General features: G+C 45.2%; 1 protein-coding gene across 1 annotated transcript in view; it reads left to right on the forward strand.

Annotated features, from left to right (window-relative positions):
- The window catches only part of LOC138679142 (occludin-like), a 163,117-nt gene that overhangs the window by 10,321 nt on the left and 127,545 nt on the right, over window positions 1-25,251 (forward strand). Inside the window, exons 2-3 of the mRNA XM_069767777.1 lie at window positions 3,822-4,535; window positions 4,623-4,784. Coding sequence (XP_069623878.1) covers window positions 3,837-4,535; window positions 4,623-4,784 — 861 coding nt within the window. The 5' untranslated portion in view covers window positions 3,822-3,836. The remainder of the gene's footprint in view (window positions 1-3,821; window positions 4,536-4,622; window positions 4,785-25,251) is intronic.

The raw sequence follows: 25,251 nt of genomic DNA on the forward strand, positions 1-25,251 counted from the left end.
AAGAGGGCATGGTGCGGCCTGTGGCAACTGTTTTCAGCCGGACAGGAACAGCCAGAAGACCAGATGTATTCTGTGGGTCACACTTTGCCCAGTTCTGGGATAGAGGGATTTTTTCTTTCTGTTTTTTTCCATTCTCTTTTAATCAGAAACTGGATTTTCTCATTAAGCGGGAATGACCAACACTTTTTCTGCTCTAGCCTGCGGAACATCATGTCTTGTACAGACATTTTCCGGACGAGGGTCTTCCACCCCATCGTGGATCTAATGGCTTTAAAGGGACTCTGTCACCTGAATTTGGAGGGAACAATCTTCAGCCATAGAGGCGGGGTTTTCGGGTTTTTGATTCACCCTTTCCTTACCCGCCGGCTGCATGCTGGCTGCAATATTGGATCGAAGTTCATTCTCTGTCCTCCATAGTACACGCCTGCGCAAGGCAAGATTGCCTTGTGCAGGCATGTACTACGGAGGACAGAGAATGAACTTTAATCCAATATTGCAGCCAGCATGCAGCCGGCGGGTAAGGAAAGGGTGAATCAAACACCCGAAAACCCCGCCTCTATGGCTGAAGATTGTTCACTTCAAATTCAGGTGACAGAGTCCCTTTAACAAGTCTATCCATTTCTTCCACTGGAAAACAGTGGCGTCCTCGGATATCCTCCTCTGATGAAGATGAAGATGAAGATGAACCTGTGTCCCTCTGTTCACCCTCCTCTTCTGAACTACTGGATGGAAGCCTTGGATTCTGGGCAATTTTTACGCTTTTTATTGCTACCCTCTTTGGACAGGGATTTAATAGAGTTCTTGACCTCCGTTTTAATTATTGAACTAAGTTTGAAGGCAAATTTTGGGGTTAACATCTGCTCGATGCATGACTAGCAGAATTTTTTCACCCAGGTAACGAGCAACTCATCGCCACAGAGTGCATCATGTGCTTGACCTTTGTTATGCACTTTCTTACCTAAACAAATGAGAAGGAAAGGGACCACTATTACAACTATTAAACTTTCACAAAGATCACTTACCAATCAGAAGCACTACCATAAATATTTAGTCTTTACATAACCTTGATGTATTTGTCAACAACAAAAACGTATGAAATGCTGAATGTACTTCAATCTACTATATAATTGTCTAAGGGTCACTTCTGTCTTTCTGTCTGACTGTCCTTCTGTCTGTCACAGATATTCATTGGTCACGGCCTCTGTCTGTCATGGAATCCAAGTCGCTGATTGGTCTCGCCAGCTGCCTGTCATGGCTGCCGCGACCAATGAGTGACGTCCACAGTCCGATTAGTCACTCCCTACTCCCCTGTAGTCAGCGCCCTGCGCCCGCTCCATACTCCCTGCAGTCACCGCTCACACAGGGGTTAATGCCAGTGGTAACGGACCGTGTTATGCCACGGGTAACTCACTCCGTTACCGCCACTATTAACCCTGTGTGACCAAGTTTTTTACTATTGATGCTGCCTATGCAGCGTCAATAGTAAAAACATCTAATGTTAAAAATAATAAATAAAAAATCATTATATACTCACCTTCCGCCGCCTTTCCCGCTCCTCGCTACGCTCCGGTAACCGGTCCATGCAAGCGGCAAGTTCCGGTGGCAATGATGGTATGGGAGAAGGACCTGCCATAATGTCACGGTCATGTGACCGCGACGTCATCACAGGCCCTGTGCGCCTGCGTGAGAAGGACCTGCCATTATGTCACGGTCATGTGACCGCGACGTCATCACAAGTCCTGCGCGCCTGCGCGAGAACGACCTGCCATGACATCACGGTCACGTGACCGAACTACAAGGGGCCCTCGGAAGGTGAGTATATGTTTATATTTTTATTTTTTAACCTGTCACATATGTGACTGAGCAATATACTACGTGACTGGCCAATACACTACGAGGCTGGGCAATATACTACGTGGCTCTGTGCTGTATACTACGTCACTGGGCAATATACTACGTAACTGGACAATATACTACGTGGCTGGGCAATATATTACATGGCTGGGCAATATAATACGTCACTGGGCAATATACTACGTAACTGGGTAATATACTATGTGACTGGGCAATATACTACGTGACTGGGTGATATACTACGTGACTGGGCAATATACTACGTGGCTGGGCAATATACTACGTAGCTGGGCAATATACTACGTGGCTGGGCAATATACTATGTGACTGGGCAATATACTACGTGGCTGGGCAATATACTACGTGACTGGGCAATATACTACGTGGCTGGGCAATATACTACGTGACTGGGCAATATACTACGTTACTGGGCAATATACTACGTGGCTGGGCAATATACTACGTTACTGGGCAATATACTACGATACTGGGCAATATACTACGTGGCTGGGCATTATACTACGTGGCTGGGCAATATACTACGTGGCTGGGCAATATACTACGTGGACATGCATATTCTAGAATACCCGATGCGTTAGAATCGGGCCACCATCTAGTAACCATAGAACCATAGAAACATCTGATGCAAAGCTCTAAAATCTCAAAACTTTTTGCCAAAACTGGACAGTCTAGAACTATTATAATGGGGTTATTTTAGTTAAACAACCAAACAATGAACAACATTGTAAGAAATGTGCTTTTGATTTGGCTGCATAACAACAAAAACAAATGTAACATACAAAGGCTACTGTGAAATAAAAACTATTTAGGTTGACTTCAAATCCAAGTATCCAATTATCCATGAGTCAAGCTGACATTTATAAGTTTTTACCAATGCAATTCATTATAATATTTCATTTGTGGGGGTTTTCATTTCTGAATATGCCATTTGCAAGTGCACTCTGATTATTTACACTCTAATTATTTAAGTTTAAAACCTTCATTGCAGCCAATTTCGATTTTTTCATTTTAGTTTTTTCCTTCCCTTCTCCCAAAAGCCATAACAGAAGCAAGAAAAGAATTTCAAATCAGCTGAAATTTAAATAAAAGTGCAATGCCACAATTATTTTTTTTATTTACCATGTTCATGGCAAAACTGACCTGGCAATAAAATTCTCCAGGTCAGTACCATTACGCATACATCAAACATGTGTATAGTTTTTTTTTTTATTTAAGTGGTAAAAAAATTCAGAAATTTGTAAAAAAAAATTAGAATTAGCAGGCAAAATTTACATGTGTAGTTTCTTGAGCATGCTATTCAGATACATGGTACATTACATTTCTAAATTATTAAAAACCCTTTTGTAAAAATATGCTTAATGGGGTTTTGATATCCCCCCAAAATATCCGGAGAAATAACTATACTCACTCTTTATTCGCCCACTGCACTGGTGCTCCCACTCAATCTTTGTTTACTTGCCTGTAGTGTTGATGTCCTGTCTTCCGCCATAGACCACTGATGCCAGTGATTGGCAGCAGAGGTCATGTGGGTAAATGAGGAATACATTTCTGTAGCCAAGTAAAAAAAAGTCTGTCAGGAAACCCAAGAGCATTGGTCAATTTTATAGGTGATTATAGTTTATTTTATACAATTTCCTCCTTGTAGCCAAATTTTTTAATATTTTGAAAAATCGGTTAAGCCGATGCTGTAGACGAATGAAAGGCTTTACAAAGGGTGAGGCAACTAGTGAAAATTGGCAACAAAGAGTGATAAGAAGTGAAACCAACAAGAGCAAGATATGGAAAAATGCAAATAGAAGGGGTGTGACAGAAAAATTAAAGTGGAGTAAGATATAACCTAGATTAGAAGGGAAATGTGACGGAAGAACCTATGTAGAGAAATCATTGTAATAACTACAAAAGCATTCAATATGGTGCTAGCTTTCATGCTTATACTTCTCCCACAGGATACCAACCTCAATATGTACAGTCAGAAACGCTATGACAGCCCCCCAGACTACAGCCCACCAACTTACATTCAGCAAAACAGCCATGGTCCTGGATCATATGCTTACCACAGAAACTCAGCCCATCCTGGCTCTTTTTATATGGAAGATGTGCCACCACAACAATTCTACAAGTGGAAGTCTCCTCCTGGCATTGTGCGGATTCTACAGGCCATTGTAATTTTTCTGTGTTTGGCAATCTTTGCCTGCGTGGCCTCAACATTGGCATGGCAATACAATTATGGAGGGCTTGGCTACATGGGTGGAATGGGTGGAATGGGTGGAATGGGATACCCAAATGGTTATGGCTATGGGTATGGTTATGGCTATGGGATGACCAATCCTCAAGCTGCAAGTGGTTTTATGATGGCTATGAGTATTTTAACTTTTATAGCAATGCTAGGGATCTTCATTGCAAGTGTCACTAAAGCCAATGGATCTCGGTCCCGTAAATTCTTTTTGGCTGTAGTTGTGCTGAGTGCTGTTTTAGCAACAGTGGACCTTATTGCCTCTATTGTCTATATTGTTGGGGTCAATCCAAGAGCACAGATGGGTGGCAATATGTACTACAGTCAGATGTTAGCAATGTGTAACCAGATATACAGTCCAGTGTCAGCTGGACCAGGCTTTGTAAATCAGTACCTGTACCATTACTGCATGGTGGATCCACAAGAGGTAAGAAAATTGAATGGGATGGAAAAACAATGCTTTGATTTTATTTGCAGTACAGTGTCAAGTGTTGGTTGTATTTTTTTGTGACAGGCCATTGCTATAGTCTGCGGTTTTATCGTAGTCATTCTGCTGTGTGTCATATCCTTCTTTGCCCAAAAGACAAGAAGCAAGATCTGGCGCTATGGAGAACCAAACATCTACTGGGATAAGCCATTTGAAGCTTATCAAGAGGGTCCAAATGTTGAAGAGTGGGTAAGAATTAAAATTCACTTATCCTGTAAAATAATTTCTTTTTGCTATGTTTCTGATGTCACAATTCCTATAAACATGGATAATGTCAGCTACAGGTGTTTTCTCCATTTTCATCATGGTTATTCCTCATTGTTTGGGTTGATTTAGCTAGATTTATCTAGCCAGTATGTTCCAGCGTACATTTTTTTTTTCATTTGATTTGAAAAGCATAAACTACACCAATTAATACAGTGGCATCCTGCAATGTGTATATTTTCTGTAGTTTTGTTTGTTTTTGTTTTTTTTAACAAAGGAGCTCTATTGGCGTTGTATGCTACTGTATATGTTACTGAATATGCTTGGACCATAGTTTTAGTGTATTTTTCCGGAACACAGCCTAAAAGACTAAAGAATGTTGTGATACTCAAAATATTTCAATGTCCTGAACTGACCTTCAACTGACAACGATCACTGCAGAATGTGGCCTGTGTCCAAACTTTGCCATGGACTCCTGTTGTAACTTGTTACAACCCTAGCTGCAAAAGCAAATTTGGAAAATACATTTTCATGAAAGTCTTTGAAGCTATATATATTTCACAAAGGAATCATAAAAATATGTTATACAGGAATAAATGTGTTTTATTCTGTCCTATACTGCATAATACCATACAGTTAACATACGAATACTTCAAAAATTCAGTGATCTCTTTTTTCGGTGAGATCGGGTGATTCGGGGTGAAATGTCTTTTCCTCCAACAAATCGATAGCCAAAGTGTAAAGTAAAATGTAGGCACAGTCTTGGTCATGCAAGCATTTCATCTTTAAAATGTTGCTCATTCTATAGCCACCATGTTATAGCATAGATGTGGAAAAATTAATACATATGTAAATAGTTTTGTGTAAAAAGGTTAATTTACATCCTTGGTCATTGTGAGATTAGGAGTCCAATGGGCGGTCTTAGTAAGTAACTTGACAGCCTGCCCTATATAACTATAGAGGTCACTGTCAATTATTCATTTAAGATTTAATAAACAACATGGCTATGTCGGTTTAGCCTCGTCTGACCCTTGGATACAATATAGGCCATTTTTCGCCATGCTTCTCAGTTTTTCTATGCTTTCTGTCAATTGCTTGATGTTCATCCCACCATCTTTCTTGGTGGTGTTCAGCCAACGGGCCTTTGGTCTTCCATTTGATTTTACTGCTGACAATTTCGAGCAGCATCTCCTTTTCTAATGAAATTGCCCTCTTCACATGACCAAAACAGACCAGTTTCTGTCTGGTGATCTTGCCTTCCAGGAGCAACACTGGGTTTATATGATCAACAAACATCTTTGTTTGTGACCCTAGCTGTTGATGGGATTCGTAAGTCTTTTCCAGCAACACAGCTTAAAGGCATAAACATTTTTACTGCCTGCTTTTGTGATTGTCAACATATTACAACAAGAAGTCGCAATTGAGAACCCAATTGCAGTGATCACTCTTAGTTTGGTTCGGACTGAGATGTCCTTGCACTTATATATCTGGTCCATGCTAAACATAGCTACACGCCCCAAGTGCTATTTGATGCTTGGTCTTGGCAGTCATACTGGCTTTGTGATTAATGAGAGACCCAATAAAAATGTATGTCATGACAAAGCTGTCAGGTGACCCGAGACCAGAGGTTCGTTCCCTGTCCCTAACACTAGGGGGCACCCTAGCTTGCCCTGCCCTCCAGGATACTTCAGATGGTGAAGATGCTGGGGCCTCCACCCTTGCCTTATCTCCTAAGTTAGCCCTCTGTCTCTTCTCTTCCCCCACCCAGGGAAGAGGGGGCGCTACTGTGCACCATAGTATGCCAACCCGACAAACAAGACAATACAAACCAGAGTTAACAGAAATCTCCAGGCATACAAAATATTCAATAACATATAACAGAGGAATGCATCGGTAAGTGGTGGTAGGGGAATAAACCTAAATAGAGAAGGATAGGGAATTACCAAACATACAAACCAAACAACAATCACAGATAACTCCTCCAACTCTCCTTCTCATATGAACTCCTCTCCCTCCATTAGCCATGAAGCAAATGCTTGCTATGTCAAGGATTTGTAACAGAGCTCAGATTATAAATGGGAAGGGAGTGGCTAACAGATCTCAGCTGTGAACACAGGGATTTCCAACATGGCCGATTAACCCTTGTTTTGACAGAAGAAATAAACACATTTAAAATGAAGGAGAAGTGCTTCTTTTCAGTGCTGGAGTATGAGCAATCAGATGCTGTGGTCTTCTGGCTCCACACTGTTGTGGTAACCCTGTGACAGTATGCCCTCTTCTACGAGGGACCTCTGGAATCTCAGGACCAAGCCTATCGGAGTGTGCCACGTGAAAAGCCCGGACAAGTCTGGCTGCATGAACATCAGATGCTGGCACCCACATCCTCTCCTCAGGACAATACCATCTCTAATGTACCAGATACTGAAGTGGACAACGACAGGAGAATCCAAGATCTTCACAATCTGAAACTCCAAGTTTTCATCGACAATGACAGGAGACGGTGGTAGTAGAGTTGATGGTACTGAAGATACAACATATTTTTTAAGGAGAGATCGATGGAATACATTATGGATCCCAAAAGGTAAACGGTAAAACAAGGCAAAATACTATGTGTGTGACGCGATCTGTAGCGCGAAGGTGTAGGAAAGAGAGTGGACCCTCTGGACCGTGGAAGAGAGCAACCTCCGGACGAGCTGACCTAATGGAACCGACCCCTATACAGGGACCGTCAGGGGCAAGCCAAGAGGAGCCAAAACCACAGTGGCCGTACCAAGAGGAGCGGCTCAAGAGAGAGGAAAACATGAACTGAGGAAAAACGGTAGAAGATGGGTGACGAACAAAAGGAAAACTGGGAAGGCAGGACCGAACCTCAGGACCAGGGAGACGGACGTCAGATCGGGGAGACCGGGGAGCCGAGACAGGAGAAGGCTGCAGGGAAAAAGAAACAAAGAAGAGCTAAATAAATACGGTGGGGTAGCTGAGGAAATACAAAACAACACAGGGAGGAAACAGGCTAGGCAAAGACAAAGAGCTCAGACTTAGCAGTACAAAAGGAGTGAGAGCTAAAGGTAGAGCGAACGGGCCAGATGCACTAGCAGAGGCTTAATGACAATCAGGCATCGCAAAGCAGGAAGACCGGCCATTTATGGAGGAAGTCTTACCCGGATTGGCTGTCACTGGAGAGCAGAGGGACGCATGCGTCCTTTGATGATCCCAGAGCGCCTGCGCAAACACCAGACGCCCCTGACAGAGCGAGGAACCGGAAGTGAAAGAATCATCTGGGGACAAGCGCGCTGTGACCAGGAAGAGGAGCAGCGGGGACGCACAGCGGCAGGAGGATGGGACGCTGCACAGGAAGAGAGACTGGGATGCTGGAACCTGGAGGAGGAGCGGTGGCAGCACGCAGGAACAGGATCGGTAACAACGAGATTGACAATGGCTACGATCTTATAAGGACTGATAAACCTGGGACCCAGTTTCCAAGACGGAACCTTCAGCTTAATGTTCCTAAAGGACAGCCACACCAAGTTATCAACACACAGGTCTGGACCCACCAATGTTTCTGATCAGCCACAGTCTTATATTTGGATCTCATCTTCCTCAAATTATTTGTAACCCCCTGCCATATAGTAGTAATAGAAGATGAAAACGGTAATCCAGAAGGGCGATTACTATTACATGAACGTAACTGAGGATGGAACCCATATGCCCCATAAAACGGGGACTTACCGGTCGATTCCTGACGATTATTTACAGCGAATTCGGCTAACGGTAAATAGGTAACCTAGTCCTCCTGAATTTCAGATACAAAACACCTGAGTACATCTCTACATTCTGTTTAACCTATTCAGTCTGCCCATTAGACTGCGGGTGAAAAGAGGAAGAAAAAGACAAATGAATCCCCAGACGGGTGCAAAATGCCCTCCAAAGTTTGTCCTGCACCCCCGATCAGAAACCACATCGGTTGAGATCCCATGCAATCAAATTATTTGCCTGAGGAGAACTTGCGCCAAGGATTTGGCATTCGGGAAAGCTGGTAAAGCGATAAAATGAGACATTTTATGGAATCCATCTACCACCATCAGTATTACAGTATTTCTTTCTGACACAGGAAGATCCGTAATAAAATCAACTGACAAGTGAGTTCAAGGTTTACTGAGAATCTCTAATGGTTGGAGAGCCCCCGACAGGCGAGTATGAGAGGTCTTAGAATGCGCACAGACACAGCAGGCGGTTACATACTCCCAGACATCCTGATGAGCACCTGGCCACCAAAAACACAGAGTAAGCAGATGTCAGCGCCGTAAAGCAGAGCACAGCGGTGACGTCACCGCTGTGCTCTGCTTTACAGCAGCGCTGACAGTCAGTGCAGGGAAGCTGACGGCGGGGGACGTGACAGACATCGGAATGTGAGTATGTACCGTTTTTTTTTTTACTTTTACGTTGGTAACCAGGGTAATTATCGGGTTACTAAGCGCGGTCCTGCGCTTAGTAACCCGATATTTACCCTGGTTACAAGTGAACACATCGCTGGATCGGCGTCACACAGCCTTGACATCTGTCAGGTCGCTAGTCTTACCCATGATGGGGGTTTTGAGTAATGAACCAGGCAGGGAGTTTATAAAAGCCTCAGGTATCTTTTGCATGTGTTTAGAGTTAATTAGTTGATTCAGAAGATTAGGGTAATAGGTCGTTTAGAGAACCTTTTCTTGATATGCTAATTTATTGAGACAGGTTTTTTGGGTTATCAGGAGTTGTATGCCAAAATCATCAGTATTAAAACAATAAAAGACCTGACAAATTTCAGTTGGTGGATAATGAATCTATAATATATGAAAGTTTAATTGTAATCATTACATTATGGTAAATAATGAAATTTAACACTATATGCTAATTTTTTGAGAAGGACCTGTATAATGCAATGACGGCTGATAGAGCATGGGATAGATTCTTTTCTAATGTAGGAGCTGATGGACTGGTCATCTGGTCACCGACTGCTCCATCAGAAGTAATTTTATATCTAACAAGAGAGGGGACTGTATAATAAAATTGAGCGCTGTAAATAAGAAAAATAACAAGAATAAACTATGTTAGAGACAGCACTGTACATAACAGCAGAGGAAGCTATATAATAAGGGACAGTACCATATATAACTAGAGAATGATACGTAATAAGGGACGGTGTTATACATAATAGAAAAAGAAACTATATAACTAAGAACTATAGATATTAAGTGAGTACACTATATACTAAGGGACTGTACTATACTTATGTGAGTACACTATATACTAAGGGACTGTGCTATACATAATAAGTGCGTACACTATATACTAAGTGACTGTGCTATACATAATAAGTGAGTACACTATATACTAAAGGACTGTGCAATACATAATAAGTGGGTACACTATATACTAAGGGACTGTGCTATACATAAGTGAGTACACTATATACTAAGAGACTGTGCTATACATAATAAGTGAGTACACTATATACTGAGGGACTGTGACATAATAAGGCTACATACCAATATCTGTGTGCAATGTCGGTGTGCTGCCCACTTTTACAGATGCATTGAACATGTCCTATTCTGATCCTCAAGATCAGATCAGAACAGAACATTCTATGACCCTCACAGATCTTATTCTCAGATCCGTGATTTTCATGTCTGTGTGAATGGACCTATAAAATAGACATTTCACACAAATGCGAGAATGTAGAATAAGGGATTTAACATATAACATTATCACTCCACGTCACACAGTGCAGATACAGAATAATATCTACATCCAGACACTTACCGCTGACGTCTTGTCTGATTAGAGCCACGTTCTGCTGTTTCTTCACCATCTGGTCAGATCTTCATGTCGACATCTCCCAACCACGACTCGTCTTGTCACTATGCTCTTCGTAGCCCTGAAAATAACAAGGTCACATACATTATAAACAAGCATGTGTCTCCCCGCTGAATACAGATATGTAGGGCAGCACGGTGGCGCAGTGGTTAGCACTCCAGCCTTGCAGCGCTGGGGTCCTGGGTTCTAATCCCACCCAGGACAACATCTGCAAAGAGTTTGTATGTTCTCTCCGTGTTTGCGTGGGTTTCCTCCGGGTACTCCAGTTTCCTCCCACATTCCAAAGACATACTGATAGGGATTCTAGATTGTGAGCCCCATCGTAAAGCGCTGCGGAATATGTTAGCGCTATATAAAAATAAAGATTATTATTATTATTACCCCACCATTAATATACTATTAGCCATGCATCGTTAAAAATATAAAGTGATAACCAACGCTGTGCCCCCCATTAACTAGAATCTCCGACTCCCAATAATATAAATTATTCAGTCTGTGACTCTTCCCAATTAACTGTAAGGCTATGTGCACATGGAAAATACGCAAGGTTTTACAGTACAAGCAAAGTGAATGAGATCCCTAAAGTCTCATGCACACACCACTTATTTTTTTCTTGCAAATTTGCAGCAGATTAAAATCTGCATAATGTCAATTCTTCCAGCGTCTTTCACCTGTACTAATTGGGAAAATATGTGACAAAAGCATGGAAAAAATGTGGAAAAAAAAATAATTTTAAGCAACTTTCTTCCTGCCAACACATTAAGATATGCAGCAGAATTTTCTCCTGCAAATCCTGAACATGTGCACACAGCCTTAGTCTCTGTCCTGTGTCCCAATCATTCCTTATAAGTCCTGTTATGAACAGGTAATTCAGAACCACAATGGACATTGAAGTTCAGAGCACACAAAGTGACCTGACAATTACCAAAAACATAAGACGAGCTCTGAGACGTGGAAACTCTGCTGACCGCAATCCCTAATCCTAACACACCACACTAGAGGTAGCCGTGGATTGCGCCTAACGCTCCCTATGCAACTCGGCACAGCCTGAGAAACTAACTAGCCCTGAAGACAGAAAAATAAGCCTACCTTGCCTCAGAGAAATTTCCCAAAGGAAAAGGCAGCCCCCCACATATAATGACTGTGAGTAAGATGAAAATACAAACACAGAGATGAAATAGATTTAGCAAAGTGAGGCCCGACTTACTGAATAGACCGAGGATAGGAAAGATAGCTTTGCGGTCAACACAAAAACCTACAAACAACCACGCAGAAGGGCAAAAAGACCCTCCGCACCGACTAACGGTACGGAGGTGCTCCCTCTGCGTCTCAGAGCTTCCAGCAAGCAAGAAAAACCAATATAGCAAGCTGGACAGAAAAAATAGCAAACAAAAATAACACAAGCAAAACTTAGCTTATGCAGGATAGAAAGGCCACAGGAACGATCCAGGAGGAAGCAAGACCAATACTAGAACATTGACTTTCCGGCCAGGATCAAAGCACCAGGTGGAGTTAAATAGAGCAGCACCTAACGACTTAACCTCATCACCTGAGGAAGGAAACTCAGAAGCCGCAGTACCACTCTCGACCACAGGAGGGGGCTTGGCCACAAAATTCACAACAGTACCCCCCCTTGAGGAGGGGTCACCGAACCCTCACCAGAGCCCCCAGGCCGACCAGGATGAGCCACCTGAAAGGCATGAACCAGATCGGCAGCATGGACATCAGAAGCAAAGACCCAGGAATTATCTTCCTGACCATAACCTTTCCACTTAACCAGATACTGGAGTTTCCGTCTCGAAACACGAGAATCCAAAATCTTCTCCACTATATACTCCAATTCCCCTTCAACCAAAACCGGAGCAGGAGGATCAATAGATGGAACCACAGGTGCCACGTATCTCCGCAACAATGACCTATGGAACACGTTATGGATGGAAAAAGAAGCTGGAAGAGTCAAACGAAAAGACACAGGATTAAGAACCTCAGAAATCATATATGGACCAATGAAACGAGGCTTAAATTTAGGAGAGGAAACCTTCATAGGAATATAACGAGATGACAACCAAACCAAATCCCCAACACGAAGTCGGGGACCCACACAGCGCCTGCGGTTAGCGAAACGTTGAGCCTTCTCCTGGGACAAAGTCAGATTGTCCACTACATGAGTCCAAATCTGCTGCAACCTATCCACCACAGTATCCACACCAGGACAGTCTGAAGACTCAACCTGCCCTGAAGAGAAACGAGGGTGGAACCCAGAATTGCAGAAAAACGGCGAAACCAAAGTAGCCGAGCTGGCCCGATTATTAAGGGCGAACTCAGCCAAAGGCAAAAAGGACACCCAATCATCCTGATCAGCAGAAACAAAACATCTCAGATATGTTTCCAAGGTCTGATTGGTTCGTTCAGTCTGGCCATTTGTCTGAGGATGGAAAGCCGAGGAAAATGACAAATCAATGCCCATCCTAGCACAAAAGGCACGCCAAAACCTCGAAACAAACTGGGAACCTCTGTCAGAAACGATGTTCTCTGGAATGCCATGTAAACGAACCACATGCTGGAAAAACAACGGCACCAAATCAGAGGAGGAAGGCAATTTAGACAAGGGCACCAAATGGACCATCTTAGAGAAGCGATCACAAACCACCCAAATGACCGACATTCTTTGAGAGACGGGGAGATCCGAAATAAAATCCATAGAGATATGTGTCCAAGGCGTCTTCGGGACCGGCAAGGGCAAAAGCAACCCACTGGCACGAGAACAGCAGGGCTTAGCCCGAGCACAAATCCCACAGGACTGCACAAAAGAACGCACATCCCGTGACAGAGACGGCCACCAAAAGGATCTAGCCACCAAATCTCTGGTACCAAAGATTCCAGGATGACCAGCCAACACCGAACAATGAACCTCAGAGATAACTTTATTCGTCCACCTATCAGGGACAAACAGTTTCTCCGCTGGGCAATGGTCAGGTCTATTAGCCTGAAATTTTTGCAGCACCCGCCGCAAATCAGGGGAGATGGCAGTCAAAATTACCCCCTCTTTAAGAATACCCGTCGGCTCAGGCAAACCCAGAGAATCAGGCACAAAACTCCTAGACAGGGCATCCGCCTTCACATTTTTAGAGCCCGGAAGGTACGAAACCACAAAGTCAAAACGGGAGAAAAACAGCGACCAACGAGCCTGTCTAGGATTCAACCGTTTGGCAGACTCGAGATAAGTCAAGTTTTTGTGATCAGTCAAGACCACCACGCGATGCTTAGCTCCTTCAAGCCAATGACGCCACTCCTCGAATGCCCACTTCATGGCTAGCAACTCTCGATTGCCAACATCATAATTTCGCTCAGCAGGCGAAAATTTCCTGGAAAAGAAGGCGCATGGCTTCATCACCGAGCAATCAGAACTTCTCTGCGACAAAACAGCCCCTGCTCCAATTTCGGAAGCATCAACCTCGACCTGGAACGGAAGCGAAACATCTGGTTGGCACAACACAGGGGCAGAAGAAAAACGACGCTTCAACTCCTGAAAAGCTTCCACAGCAGCAGAAGACCAATGGACCACATCAGCACCCTTCTTGGTTAAATCAGTCAACGGTTTAGCAATGCTAGAAAAATTAGCGATGAAGCGACGATAAAAATTAGCAAAGCCCAGGAACTTCTGCAGACTCTTCAGAGATGTTGGCTGAGTCCAATCATAAATGGCCTGAACTTTAACAGGGTCCATCTCGATAGTAGAAGGAGAAAAAATGAACCCCAAAAATGAAATCTTCTGAACACCAAAGAGACACTTTGACCCCTTCACAAACAAAGAATTAGCACGCAGGACCTGGAATACCATTCTGACCTGCTTCACGAGACTCCCAATCATCCGAGAAGACCAAAATATCATCCAAGTATACAATCAGGAATTTATCCAGGTACTCTCGGAAGATGTCATGCATAAAGGACTGAAACACTGATGGAGCATTAGAAAGTCCGAATGGCATAACCAGGTACTCAAAAGGGCCTTCGGGCGTATTAAATGCTGTTTTCCATTCATCGCCCCGTTTAATACGCACAAGATTATACGCACCACGAAGATCTATCTTGGTGAACCAACTAGCCCCCTTAATCCGAGCAAACAAATCAGACAGCAGCGGCAAGGGGTACTGAAATTTGACCGTAATTTTATTTAGAAGGCGGTAATCAATACAAGGTCTCAGCGAACCATCCCTCTTGGCCACAAAAAAGAACCCCGCTCCCAATGGCGACGATGACGGGCGAATATGACCCTTCTCCAAAGATTCCTTCACGTAACTCCGCATAGCGGCGTGCTCAGGTACAGATAAATTAAACAGTCGACCCTTAGGAAACTTACTACCAGGAATCAAATCGATAGCACAATCACAATCCCTATGAGGAGGTAGGGCATTGGACTTGGGCTCATCGAATACATCCCGGTAATCAGACAAGAACTCTGGGACCTCAGAAGGGGTGGATGATGAGATAGACAGAAATGGAACATCACCATGTACCCCCTGACAACCCCAGCTGGACACAGACATTGATTTCCAATCTAATACTGGGTTATGGACTTGTAGCCATGGCAACCCCAACACGACCACATCATGCAGATTATGCAACACCAGAAGCGAATATCCTCCTGGTGCGCAGGAGCCATGCACATGGTCAGCTGGGTCCAATGCTGAGGCTTATTCTTGGCCAAAGGCGTAGCATCAATTCCTCTCAATGGAATAAGACACTGCAAGGGCTCCAAGAAAAACCCACAGCGCCTAGCAAACTCCAAGTCCATCAAATTCAGGGCAGCGCCTGAATCCACAAATGCCATGACAGAATAGGAAGACAAAGAGCAGATCAAAGTAACGGACAAAAGAAATTTCGACTGTACCGTACCAATGGTGGCAGACCTAGCGAACCGCTTAGTGCGCTTAGGACAATCGGAGATAGCATGAGTGGAATCACCACAGTAGAAATACAGCCCATTCTGACGTCTGTGTTCTTGCCTTTCAGCTCTGGTCAAAGTCCTATTGCACTGCATAGGCTCAGGTTTATGCTCAGATAATACCGCCAAATGGTGCACAGATTTACGCTCGCGCAAGCGTCGACCGATCTGAATGGCCAAAGACATAGACTCATTCAGGCCAGCAGGCATAGGAAATCCCGCCATGACATCCTTAAGGGCTTCAGAGAGACCCTTTCTGAAAATAGCTGCCAGCGCACATTCATTCCATTGAGTGAGCACGGACCACTTTCTAAACTTCTGACAATAAATCTCTATCTCATCCTGACCCTGACACAGAGCCAGCAAATCTTTCTCTGCCTGATCCACTGAATTTGGTTCGTCGTACAGCAATCCGAGCGCCAGAAAAAACGCATCAATATTACATAATGGAGGATCCCCTGGCGCAAGGGAAAATGCCCAGTCTTGAGGGTCGCCACGTAATAAAGAAATAATGATCTTAACTTGTTGAACTGGGTCACCAGAGGAGCGGGGTTTCAAAGCCAGAAATAGTTTACAATTATTTTTAAAATTCAAAAACTTAGCTCTATCTCCAGAAAATAACTCAGGAATAGGAATTTTAGGTTCTAACATAGGATTCTGAACCACTAAATCTTGAATATTCTGTACATTTATAGCGAGATTATCCATCAAAGAGAACAGACCTTGAATGTCCATGTCCACACCTGTGTTCTGAACCACCCTGATGTAAAGGGGAAAAGAAAGACAGAACACAGTGCAAAGAAAAAAAAATGGTCTCAGAACTTCTCTTTTCCCTCTATTGAGAAGCATTAGTACTTTGGGCCTCCAGTACTGTTATGAACAGGTAATTCAGAACCACAATGGACATTGAAGTTCAGAGCACACAAAGTGACCTGACAATTACCAAAAACATAGGACAAGCTCTGAGACGTGGAAACTCTGCTGACCGCAATCCCTAATCCTAACACACCACACTAGAGGTAGCCGTGGATTGCGCCTAACGCTCCCTATGCAACTCGGCACAGCCTGAGAAACTAACTAGCCCTGAAGACAGAAAAATAAGCCTACCTTGCCTCAGAGAAATTCCCCAAAGGAAAAGGCAGCCCCCCAAATATAAAGTGATAACCAACGCTGTGCCCCCCATTAACTAGAATCTCCGACTCCCAATAATATAAATTATTCAGTCTGTGACTCTTCCCAATTAACTGTAAGGCTATGTGCACATGGAAAATACGCAAGGTTTTACAGTACAAGCAAAGTGAATGAGATCCCTAAAGTCTCATGCACACACCACTTATTTTTTTCTTGCAAATTTGCAGCAGATTAAAATCTGCATAATGTCAATTCTTCCAGCGTCTTTCACCTGTACTAATTGGGAAAATATGTGACAAAAGCATGGAAAAAATGTGGAAAAAAAAATAATTTTAAGCAACTTTCTTCCTGCCAACACATTAAGATATGCAGCAGAATTTTCTCCTGCAAATCCTGAACATGTGCACACAACCTTAGTCTCTGTCCTGTGTCCCAATCATTCCTTATAAGTCCTGTTATGAACAGGTAATTCAGAACCACAATGGACATTGAAGTTCAGAGCACACAAAGTGACCTGACAATTACCAAAAACATAAGACGAGCTCTGAGACGTGGAAACTCTGCTGACCGCAATCCCTAATCCTAACACACCACACTAGAGGTAGCCGTGGATTGCGCCTAACGCTCCCTATGCAACTCGGCACAGCCTGAGAAACTAACTAGCCCTGAAGACAGAAAAATAAGCCTACCTTGCCTCAGAGAAATTTCCCAAAGGAAAAGGCAGCCCCCCACATATAATGACTGTGAGTAAGATGAAAATACAAACACAGAGATGAAATAGATTTAGCAAAGTGAGGCCCGACTTACTGAATAGACCGAGGATAGGAAAGATAGCTTTGCGGTCAACACAAAAACCTACAAACAACCACGCAGAAGGGCAAAAAGACCCTCCGCACCGACTAACGGTACGGAGGTGCTCCCTCTGCGTCTCAGAGCTTCCAGCAAGCAAGAAAAACCAATATAGCAAGCTGGACAGAAAAAATAGCAAACAAAAATAACACAAGCAAAACTTAGCTTATGCAGGATAGAAAGGCCACAGGAACGATCCAGGAGGAAGCAAGACCAATACTAGAACATTGACTGGAGGCCAGGATCAAAGCACCAGGTGGAGTTAAATAGGGCAGCACCTAACGACTTAACCTCATCACCTGAGGAAGGAAACTCAGAAGCCGCAGTACCACTCTCGACCACAGGAGGGGGCTTGGCCACAGAATTCACAACAAAGTCCTTGATGGGTCTTCTCCCACCCCCAAATTCATTATGATGCTATCAGGTACTGAGCATCCTCCACCATCTCCCAATTCATTACAAGTCCCTGACAGCACCTTACCCCCTCCTCTCCCACTCCCCAATAAATTTTAAGTCCCCGATAGCATCACAATTAATTGTGAGATGGGGAGGACGCTATAAGGGGCTTAGCCCCTTCCTCCATGACCCAATTAATTTTACATCCATATCTGACATCTTCCTCCACCTCCCCCTGTCCATTATAAGTACCCCTTCCTCCCATCCCAATCCCCAACATCCCTAATTGTCCTCCCCACCTCCATGATTGCCTTCTCCACCGCCTTCATCATTGCCTTCACCACCACCCCATCATTGCCCTCTCACCACCCCCATCATTGCCATGTCAACCACCCCCATCATTGCCCCTCTCCACCACCCCATCATTGCCCTCTCCACCACCCCAATCATTGCCTTCCCCATCACCTCCATCATTGCCCTTTCCACCACCTCTGTCATTGCTTTTCCCTTACCACCCCAGCATTGCACTTTCCATCACCTCTATTGCCTTCCCTCCCACCACCTCCATCATAGCCCTTTCCACCACCTCTACCATTGCTTTCTCCCCCACCACCTCCATCATTGCCCTTTCCATAACCTCTATCATTGCTTTCTCCCTCACCACCCCATCATTGCCCTCTCCAACACCCCCATCATTGCCCTCTCCATCATCTACACACACATACAGCACACACAAACACACACAGACACACAGCACCACTCATCTCTCTGCAAGTTCCCTGGCAGCCACAGCACAGACACACACACACAGAGACACACAGGCAGGCAGACAGGCAGGCAAACAGGCAGACAACACTCACTTCTTTCATGTTTCTCGGCAGCCACAGCATCTTCATTGCTAGCAGCTTTCTCTCTGACACAGCCGCGTGCTGAATGATGACATCATCCAGCCGCACTGCTGCGTAAGACAGGAAGTGCGGACAGAAAGCAGGACGGATCACTGCAGCTCCGCTCCACTGCCATACTCTCCTGTAGGCAGCAGAGCTGCAGGGATCACTCCCTGCCTGCCGCACATGAGGGTATTCTGACCAGGGGGCCCCCAGAGCCTCTGGGCCAGATAAACAGGCAAGATTGCCTCAAGGTTAGCCACCCTGAAGTGGCCCCCTACACCTTTGGGCCCCGCTGCAGCTGCACCGGCTGCACATGCGGTATGTCCGCCCCCTGTGCTCCTCTGTACCTGAGGAAACCGGACGCAACCTGACTGAGTTGCCTCAGGTACCATGTCAGAGCAGCGATTGGATCCATAGTGGATCAGAAAAAATGTTTATGGTCAGAGTAAATGTCACGACACAGCTGTTGGGTGGCCCGGGACAAGGGGTTCCTTTCCTGTTCCTAACACTAGGGGGCGCCCTAGCTCGCCCTGCTTCCCGGGATACTTCAGATGGCGAAGATGCCGGGGCCTCCACCCTTGCCTTATTTCCTGAATTAGCCCTCCATCTGTTCCCTTCCCCCGCCCAGGGAAAAGGGGGCGCTACTGTGCATCATAGTACACCAACCCGACAAACAAGGCAACACAAACCAGGGTTAACAGGAAACTCCAGGCATGCAAAATATTCACTCACGTATAACAGATAAATGCAATGGGAAGTGGAGGTAGGGGAATAACAAAAATAGAGATGGAACTACCAAACATACAAGCTAAACAACTGTCACAGATAACTACTCTAACTCTCCTTCTCATATGAGAAGCCAGGCAGCAAATGGTTGCTCTGACAAGGATTTGTAACAGAACCCAGATTACAAAGGGGAAGGGAGTGGCCAACTGAGCTCATCTGTGAACTCAGGGATTTCCAACATGGCCAATTAACCCCTGTTCTGCCAGAAGAAATAAACACATTTAAAATGAAGGAGCAGTGCTTCTTCTCAGCACCAGACTAGGAGAAATCAGACGCTACGGTCTTCTAGCTCCACAATGTCGCCGTAACCCCGTGACAATGTATTTGTTGAGTACTTCCATTTCTTTATTGTTATTCTTTACATTTACTTCCTCATTGGTGGCAGACATGATTTTGGTCATCTCGATGCCACAAACAAAATAAGCTAAATATACACTTCAGTAAGGAGAAGCTTAGAAATCAATTTTATATGCTATGAAAGATACTGTCTGATACTTCTTTTTAAAGTTAATAAGTTAATACCATCATCCTTAGTGATGTACGACAGTGAAGAATCTCAATGCACTGATAGTTTAGACTGCTATAAAAGAGTCAAGGGATTATCTGGCCATGTGATATTGATTATCCTCACGTTAGGTCATCAATATCAATTTGCGTGGAAGTCCAACACCTGGCACCTCCACAATAAGCTTTCGTTAGATCCGGTGGGGGCCAAATGTAAACATTGAACATGGCTGCACTACACAGATCCAATAATAGTGCAGCAGTCACAGGTAAGTACTGCAGAGCAACTTCTGTTTAAGAGAATAGGCATTGATATGCAGTACCTGGCAGGGGCCACTAATTATTAATATGTGCTATTCAGCTCCATTAAATGTTTACATCTGTCTGCTTCCTGAGAGAATAACAGGTGATCAGTGATGACTAGTGTTGAGCGATACCTTCCGATATTCGGAAATATCGGTATCGGATTGGATCGGCCGATATCCAAAAAATATCGGATATCGCCGATACCGATACCCGATACCAATGCAAGTCAATGGGACAAAAATATCGGAATTAAAATAAACCCTTTCTTTCCTTATAGGTTAATTCTACATGAAGGAAAACAACTAAGAATAATGTAGGATGTATTGGGGGAGGAGAAGGAGACATTAAAGGCATAGAAGTTTAGCCCAATCAAATGGAATAGCAGGAATTAATTTTTTTTTAAAGATGTTCGGAGTTACAAAGATATTGACTATGTTAAGATTTTTTATATTTTGTCAGATATTTATGTTTCACTACTTCCATGCTCTTCGCCTTCTTTTTTACTTCCCCCACACTTTCTACTTCATCATCCTCAGCAGCAGCATCTTTTTCATCAACTTCTCCTTCACCTTATTCATCATTCTTCTTCTTCTTCAGCTTCTTCCTATTATTCTTTTTTTTTACATTCTTCATATTCTTTTTATTCAACTATTCTTCTTCTTCATATTCTTCTTCATCATATTCTTATTTGTGACAGGCATTCCTGTAGTTGTTATCTATAAAAGTTTGAAGATTACACCTTCCATTCTGCCTGTCACAAAAGATTTACAACAGAATTTGTCCGAGTTCAGTTATGCCTGTTACAGGAGGTTTTTTCCAGGGGCACCACGGGGAGGAACGGACTCACCCCCATACACTGCTTAGTCTTCTTCTGCTTATAATTTAGATAATATCTTTTGCTCTGATTTTTAGTCTTATGCCTAATGTTCTTCTGCTTTTTGTTCTGCAGCTTCTTGTTCTTCTGCTTCTTGGTCTTCAGGGTCGTCGTCTCCAAGGTCGTCATCTCCGGGTTCGTCGTCTTCTTCAGCGTGGTCTTCAGGGTCGTCATCTCCAGGGTTGTCGTCTCCGGGGCCGTCATCTTTTCGAGTTGGTCTTCAGGGTAGTCGTCTTTAGGGTCTTGAACTTGGAAATGTAGCAGAAGGTACAACAAGGCTGAGGAACTGCCAAGAACCAGCTGACAGTACTGGAACCCAGATGGCTACCCGAAGGTACAAGAGCCAATGGAACTACCGAGGACCAGCTGACGGTACTGGAACCCGGTTACTAAGCAGGAGGTACCTGTGCTAGAAAGCACTACTAAGAACCTCCAGACGTTGGTGGAACTCGGATACCGAGAAGGAGGCACCTAAGCCAAAGGCTCTGCCTGGAACCAGCTGCCAGTACTGGTACCAGGATGGGTAGCAGAAGGTACAAGAGCCAAAAACACTGCCGAGAACCAGCTGACGGTACTGGAACCCAGATGGGTAGCAGAAGGTACAAGAGCCAATGGAACTACCAAGGACCAGCTACCGGTACTGGAACCCGGTTACTAAGCAGGAGGTACCCGTGCCAGAAAGCACTACCAAGGACCACCAGACGTTGGTGGAACTTGGATACCCAGAAGGAGGCACCTAAGCCAAAGGCCCTGCCTGGAACCAGCTGATGGTACTGGAACCAGGATGGGGAGCAGAAGGTACAAGAGCAAAAGACACTGCCGAGAACCAGCTGACAGGACTGGAACCCGGTTACTAAGCAGGAGGTACCCGTGCCAGAAACCACTACCAAGGACCACCAGACGTTGGTGGAACTCGGATACCCAGAACGAGGCACCTAAGTCAAAGGCTCTGCCTGGAACCAGCTGACGGTACTGGAACCAGGATGGGGAGCAGAAGGTACAAGAGCAAGACACTGCCGAGAACCAGCTGACGGTACTGGAACCCGGATCGGTACCAGAAGGTACAAGAGCCAATGGAACTACCAAGGAACAGTTGACGGTACTGGAACCCGGTTACTAAGCACGAGGTACCCATGCCAGAAAGCACTACCAAGGATCACCAGACATTGGTGAAACTTGGATACCCAGAAGGAGGCACCTAAACCAAAGGCTCTGCCTGGAACCAACTGATGGTACTGGAACCAGGAGACCTATTCAAGACTCACTCAGATAGGCAGCAGAAGGTCCACAGGAAAAAAAACAATTGCTAGGCCGTGAGCCGGCCGTAGTTACCGAAAACCCACAGTCCTACCGAGGGAGCTTGTCCTATTGGCACTACGGAACCTGCTTTGATTGCCAGTTCCCACAGCCCACATAGGAAGCACCTAAACTGCAGGCACCATAGAGTTTGCTAACCCGACCGCAACCCGACAGGCCAACGTATTGGAGGCAAAGTGACCTTGACACTACCCGGAAACAGCTGGCGTGCTGGAACCAGGCTGGGTAGGAGGGAGTACCCGTGCCAAAGACACTGCTGGGAAACAGCTGGCAGTGCTGGAACCCGGATGGGTAGCCGAAGGTACAAGAGCCAATGGAACTACCGAGGACCAGCTGACGGTACTGGAACCCGGTTACTAAGCAAGAGGTACCCATGCCAGAAAGCACTACCAAGGATCACCAGACATTGGTGGAACTCGGATACCCAGAAGGAGGCACCTAAGCCAAAGGCTCTGCCTGGAACCAGCTGACAGTACTGGAACCAGGGGGACCTATTCAAGATTGTCTTCCAAAGAACCAGCTAATGGTTCTGGAACTCAGATAGGCAGCAGAAGGGCCACAGGAAAAAAAAAATTGCTAGGCCGCGAGCCGGCCGTAGTTACCGAAAACCCACAGTCCTACAGGGGGAGCTTGTCCTATTGGCACTATGGAACCAGCCTTGATTGCCTTCCCGCAGCCCACATAGGATGCACCTAAACTGCAGACACCATAGAGTTGGCTAACCCGACCGCAACCTGACAGGACAATGTATTGGAGGCAAAGTGACCTTGACACTACCTGGAAACAGCTGGCGTGCTGGAACCAGGCTGGGCAGGAGGGAGTACCCGTGCCAAAAACACTTCTGAGCAGCAACTGGCGGTGGTGGAGCCCAGAGATTACAGGAGAAACAGAGTGTAGGCCGAGGCCTAATTGCAGGAAGTTTCTAATCTATAGTTGTGTGAGTGTGCAGGGAGCAGGAGCAATTGCCGGATACACAGTTGGGGTTCAGCTGACGTTACTGAACCCCAATAACACTGGAGCAGGTGTTGACTGTGCAGACAGCACTTCCGAGCAGCAACTGGCAGTGTTGGAGTCCAGGGATTACAGGAGAAACAGAGTGTAGGCCGAGGCCTAATTGGAGCAAGTTGAAAGGGAACCTGTAACCACCCCAGGCATTTGTAACTAAACGAGCCACCTTGTGCAGCACTAATGTTGCACAAGGAAAAGGTTGCTCTTTTACTTGTGCTCCTTGCACACGCTGAAGTTAACACTTATAAAATGTGCCCCCTCATATCATGAAACCATCACGGAGGTGGGACTTTCCTTCATAATGAGACGCAGCACAGCCGTCAATAATACCCGCTTGGCGCCGTGCGCCGCCTCCTGAGTAGTGTTGAGCATTCCGATACTGCAAGTATCGGGTATCGGCCGATATTTGCTGTATCGGAATTCCGATACCGAGTTCCGATATTTTTGTGATATCGGAAATCGGAATCGGAAGTGTTCCCAGTCATGTTCGGCGTGTGCAGTGCGTATGGTTCCCAGGGTCTGGAGGAGAGGAACCTGACCGCGACGTCATCGAAGGTCCTTCACTCTCTACAATTCTCAGGAACGGAGGCAGACGCTCGCAGCGGTGACAGCCAGGGTTCGCCGGAGGGGTGAGTATATCCATATTTTTTATTTTTATTCTTTATTTTTTACATGAATATGGATCCCAGGGCCTGAAGGAGAGTTTCCTCTCCTTCAGACCCTGGGAACCATCCAGGTTACATTCCGAAATTTGTGTCCCATTGACTTGCATTGGTATCGGGTATCGGTATCGGCGATATCCGATATTTTTTGGATATCGGCCGATACATCAGATACCGATACTTTCAAATATCGGAAGGTATCGCTCAACACTACTCCTGAGCGTTGTTTGAATCTGTCCCTGAGCCTGCGCTGTTATGCTATCCCTTGGCCATGCGCAGTTAGCGCTGCCCGTCTTCTGACATAATTTGTTGTCAGGCTGACTGCATCTGTGCGGCCGCGCTGCCCGAGATACCGCCCCGCAGTGTCTTTTGATTTATTCAACCTGCAGGGCTGGGATTCATGGGCATGCGCAGTGCATATCTTCGCCTCTCACCCATCTCCTTCCGCCTTCTTCAGACTGTGCGGCGCTGCTTATCACTAAGTGCATGCCACGGCGATTAGGGATCAGCTGATGCCGCACAGTCTGAAGAAGGCGGAGGGAGATGAGTGAGAGGCGAACATATGCACTGCGCATGCCCAGGAATCCCAGCCCCGCAGTGTGAATAAATCAGAAGAAACTGCGGGGCAGGATCTCGGGGAGCGCGGCTGCACAGGTGCAGTCAGCCTGACATCAAATGATTTCAGAAGACGGGCAGCGCTAACTGCGCATGGCCAAGGGATAACATAACAGCGCAGGCTCCGGGACAGATGCAAACAACGCTCAGGAGGCGGCGCACGGTGCCAAGGGGGTATGAATGACAGCTGTGACGCATCTGATTAGGAAGGAAAGTGCCGCCTCCGGGTTTTTCACGGTTCGAGGGGACACATTTTATAAGTGTTTAGTTCAGCGTGTGCAAGGAACATAACTAAAAGAGCCACCTTTTCCTT

Source organism: Ranitomeya imitator, chromosome 1 (assembly GCF_032444005.1).
Source record: "Ranitomeya imitator isolate aRanImi1 chromosome 1, aRanImi1.pri, whole genome shotgun sequence".
Classification (NCBI taxonomy): domain Eukaryota; kingdom Metazoa; phylum Chordata; class Amphibia; order Anura; family Dendrobatidae; genus Ranitomeya; species Ranitomeya imitator.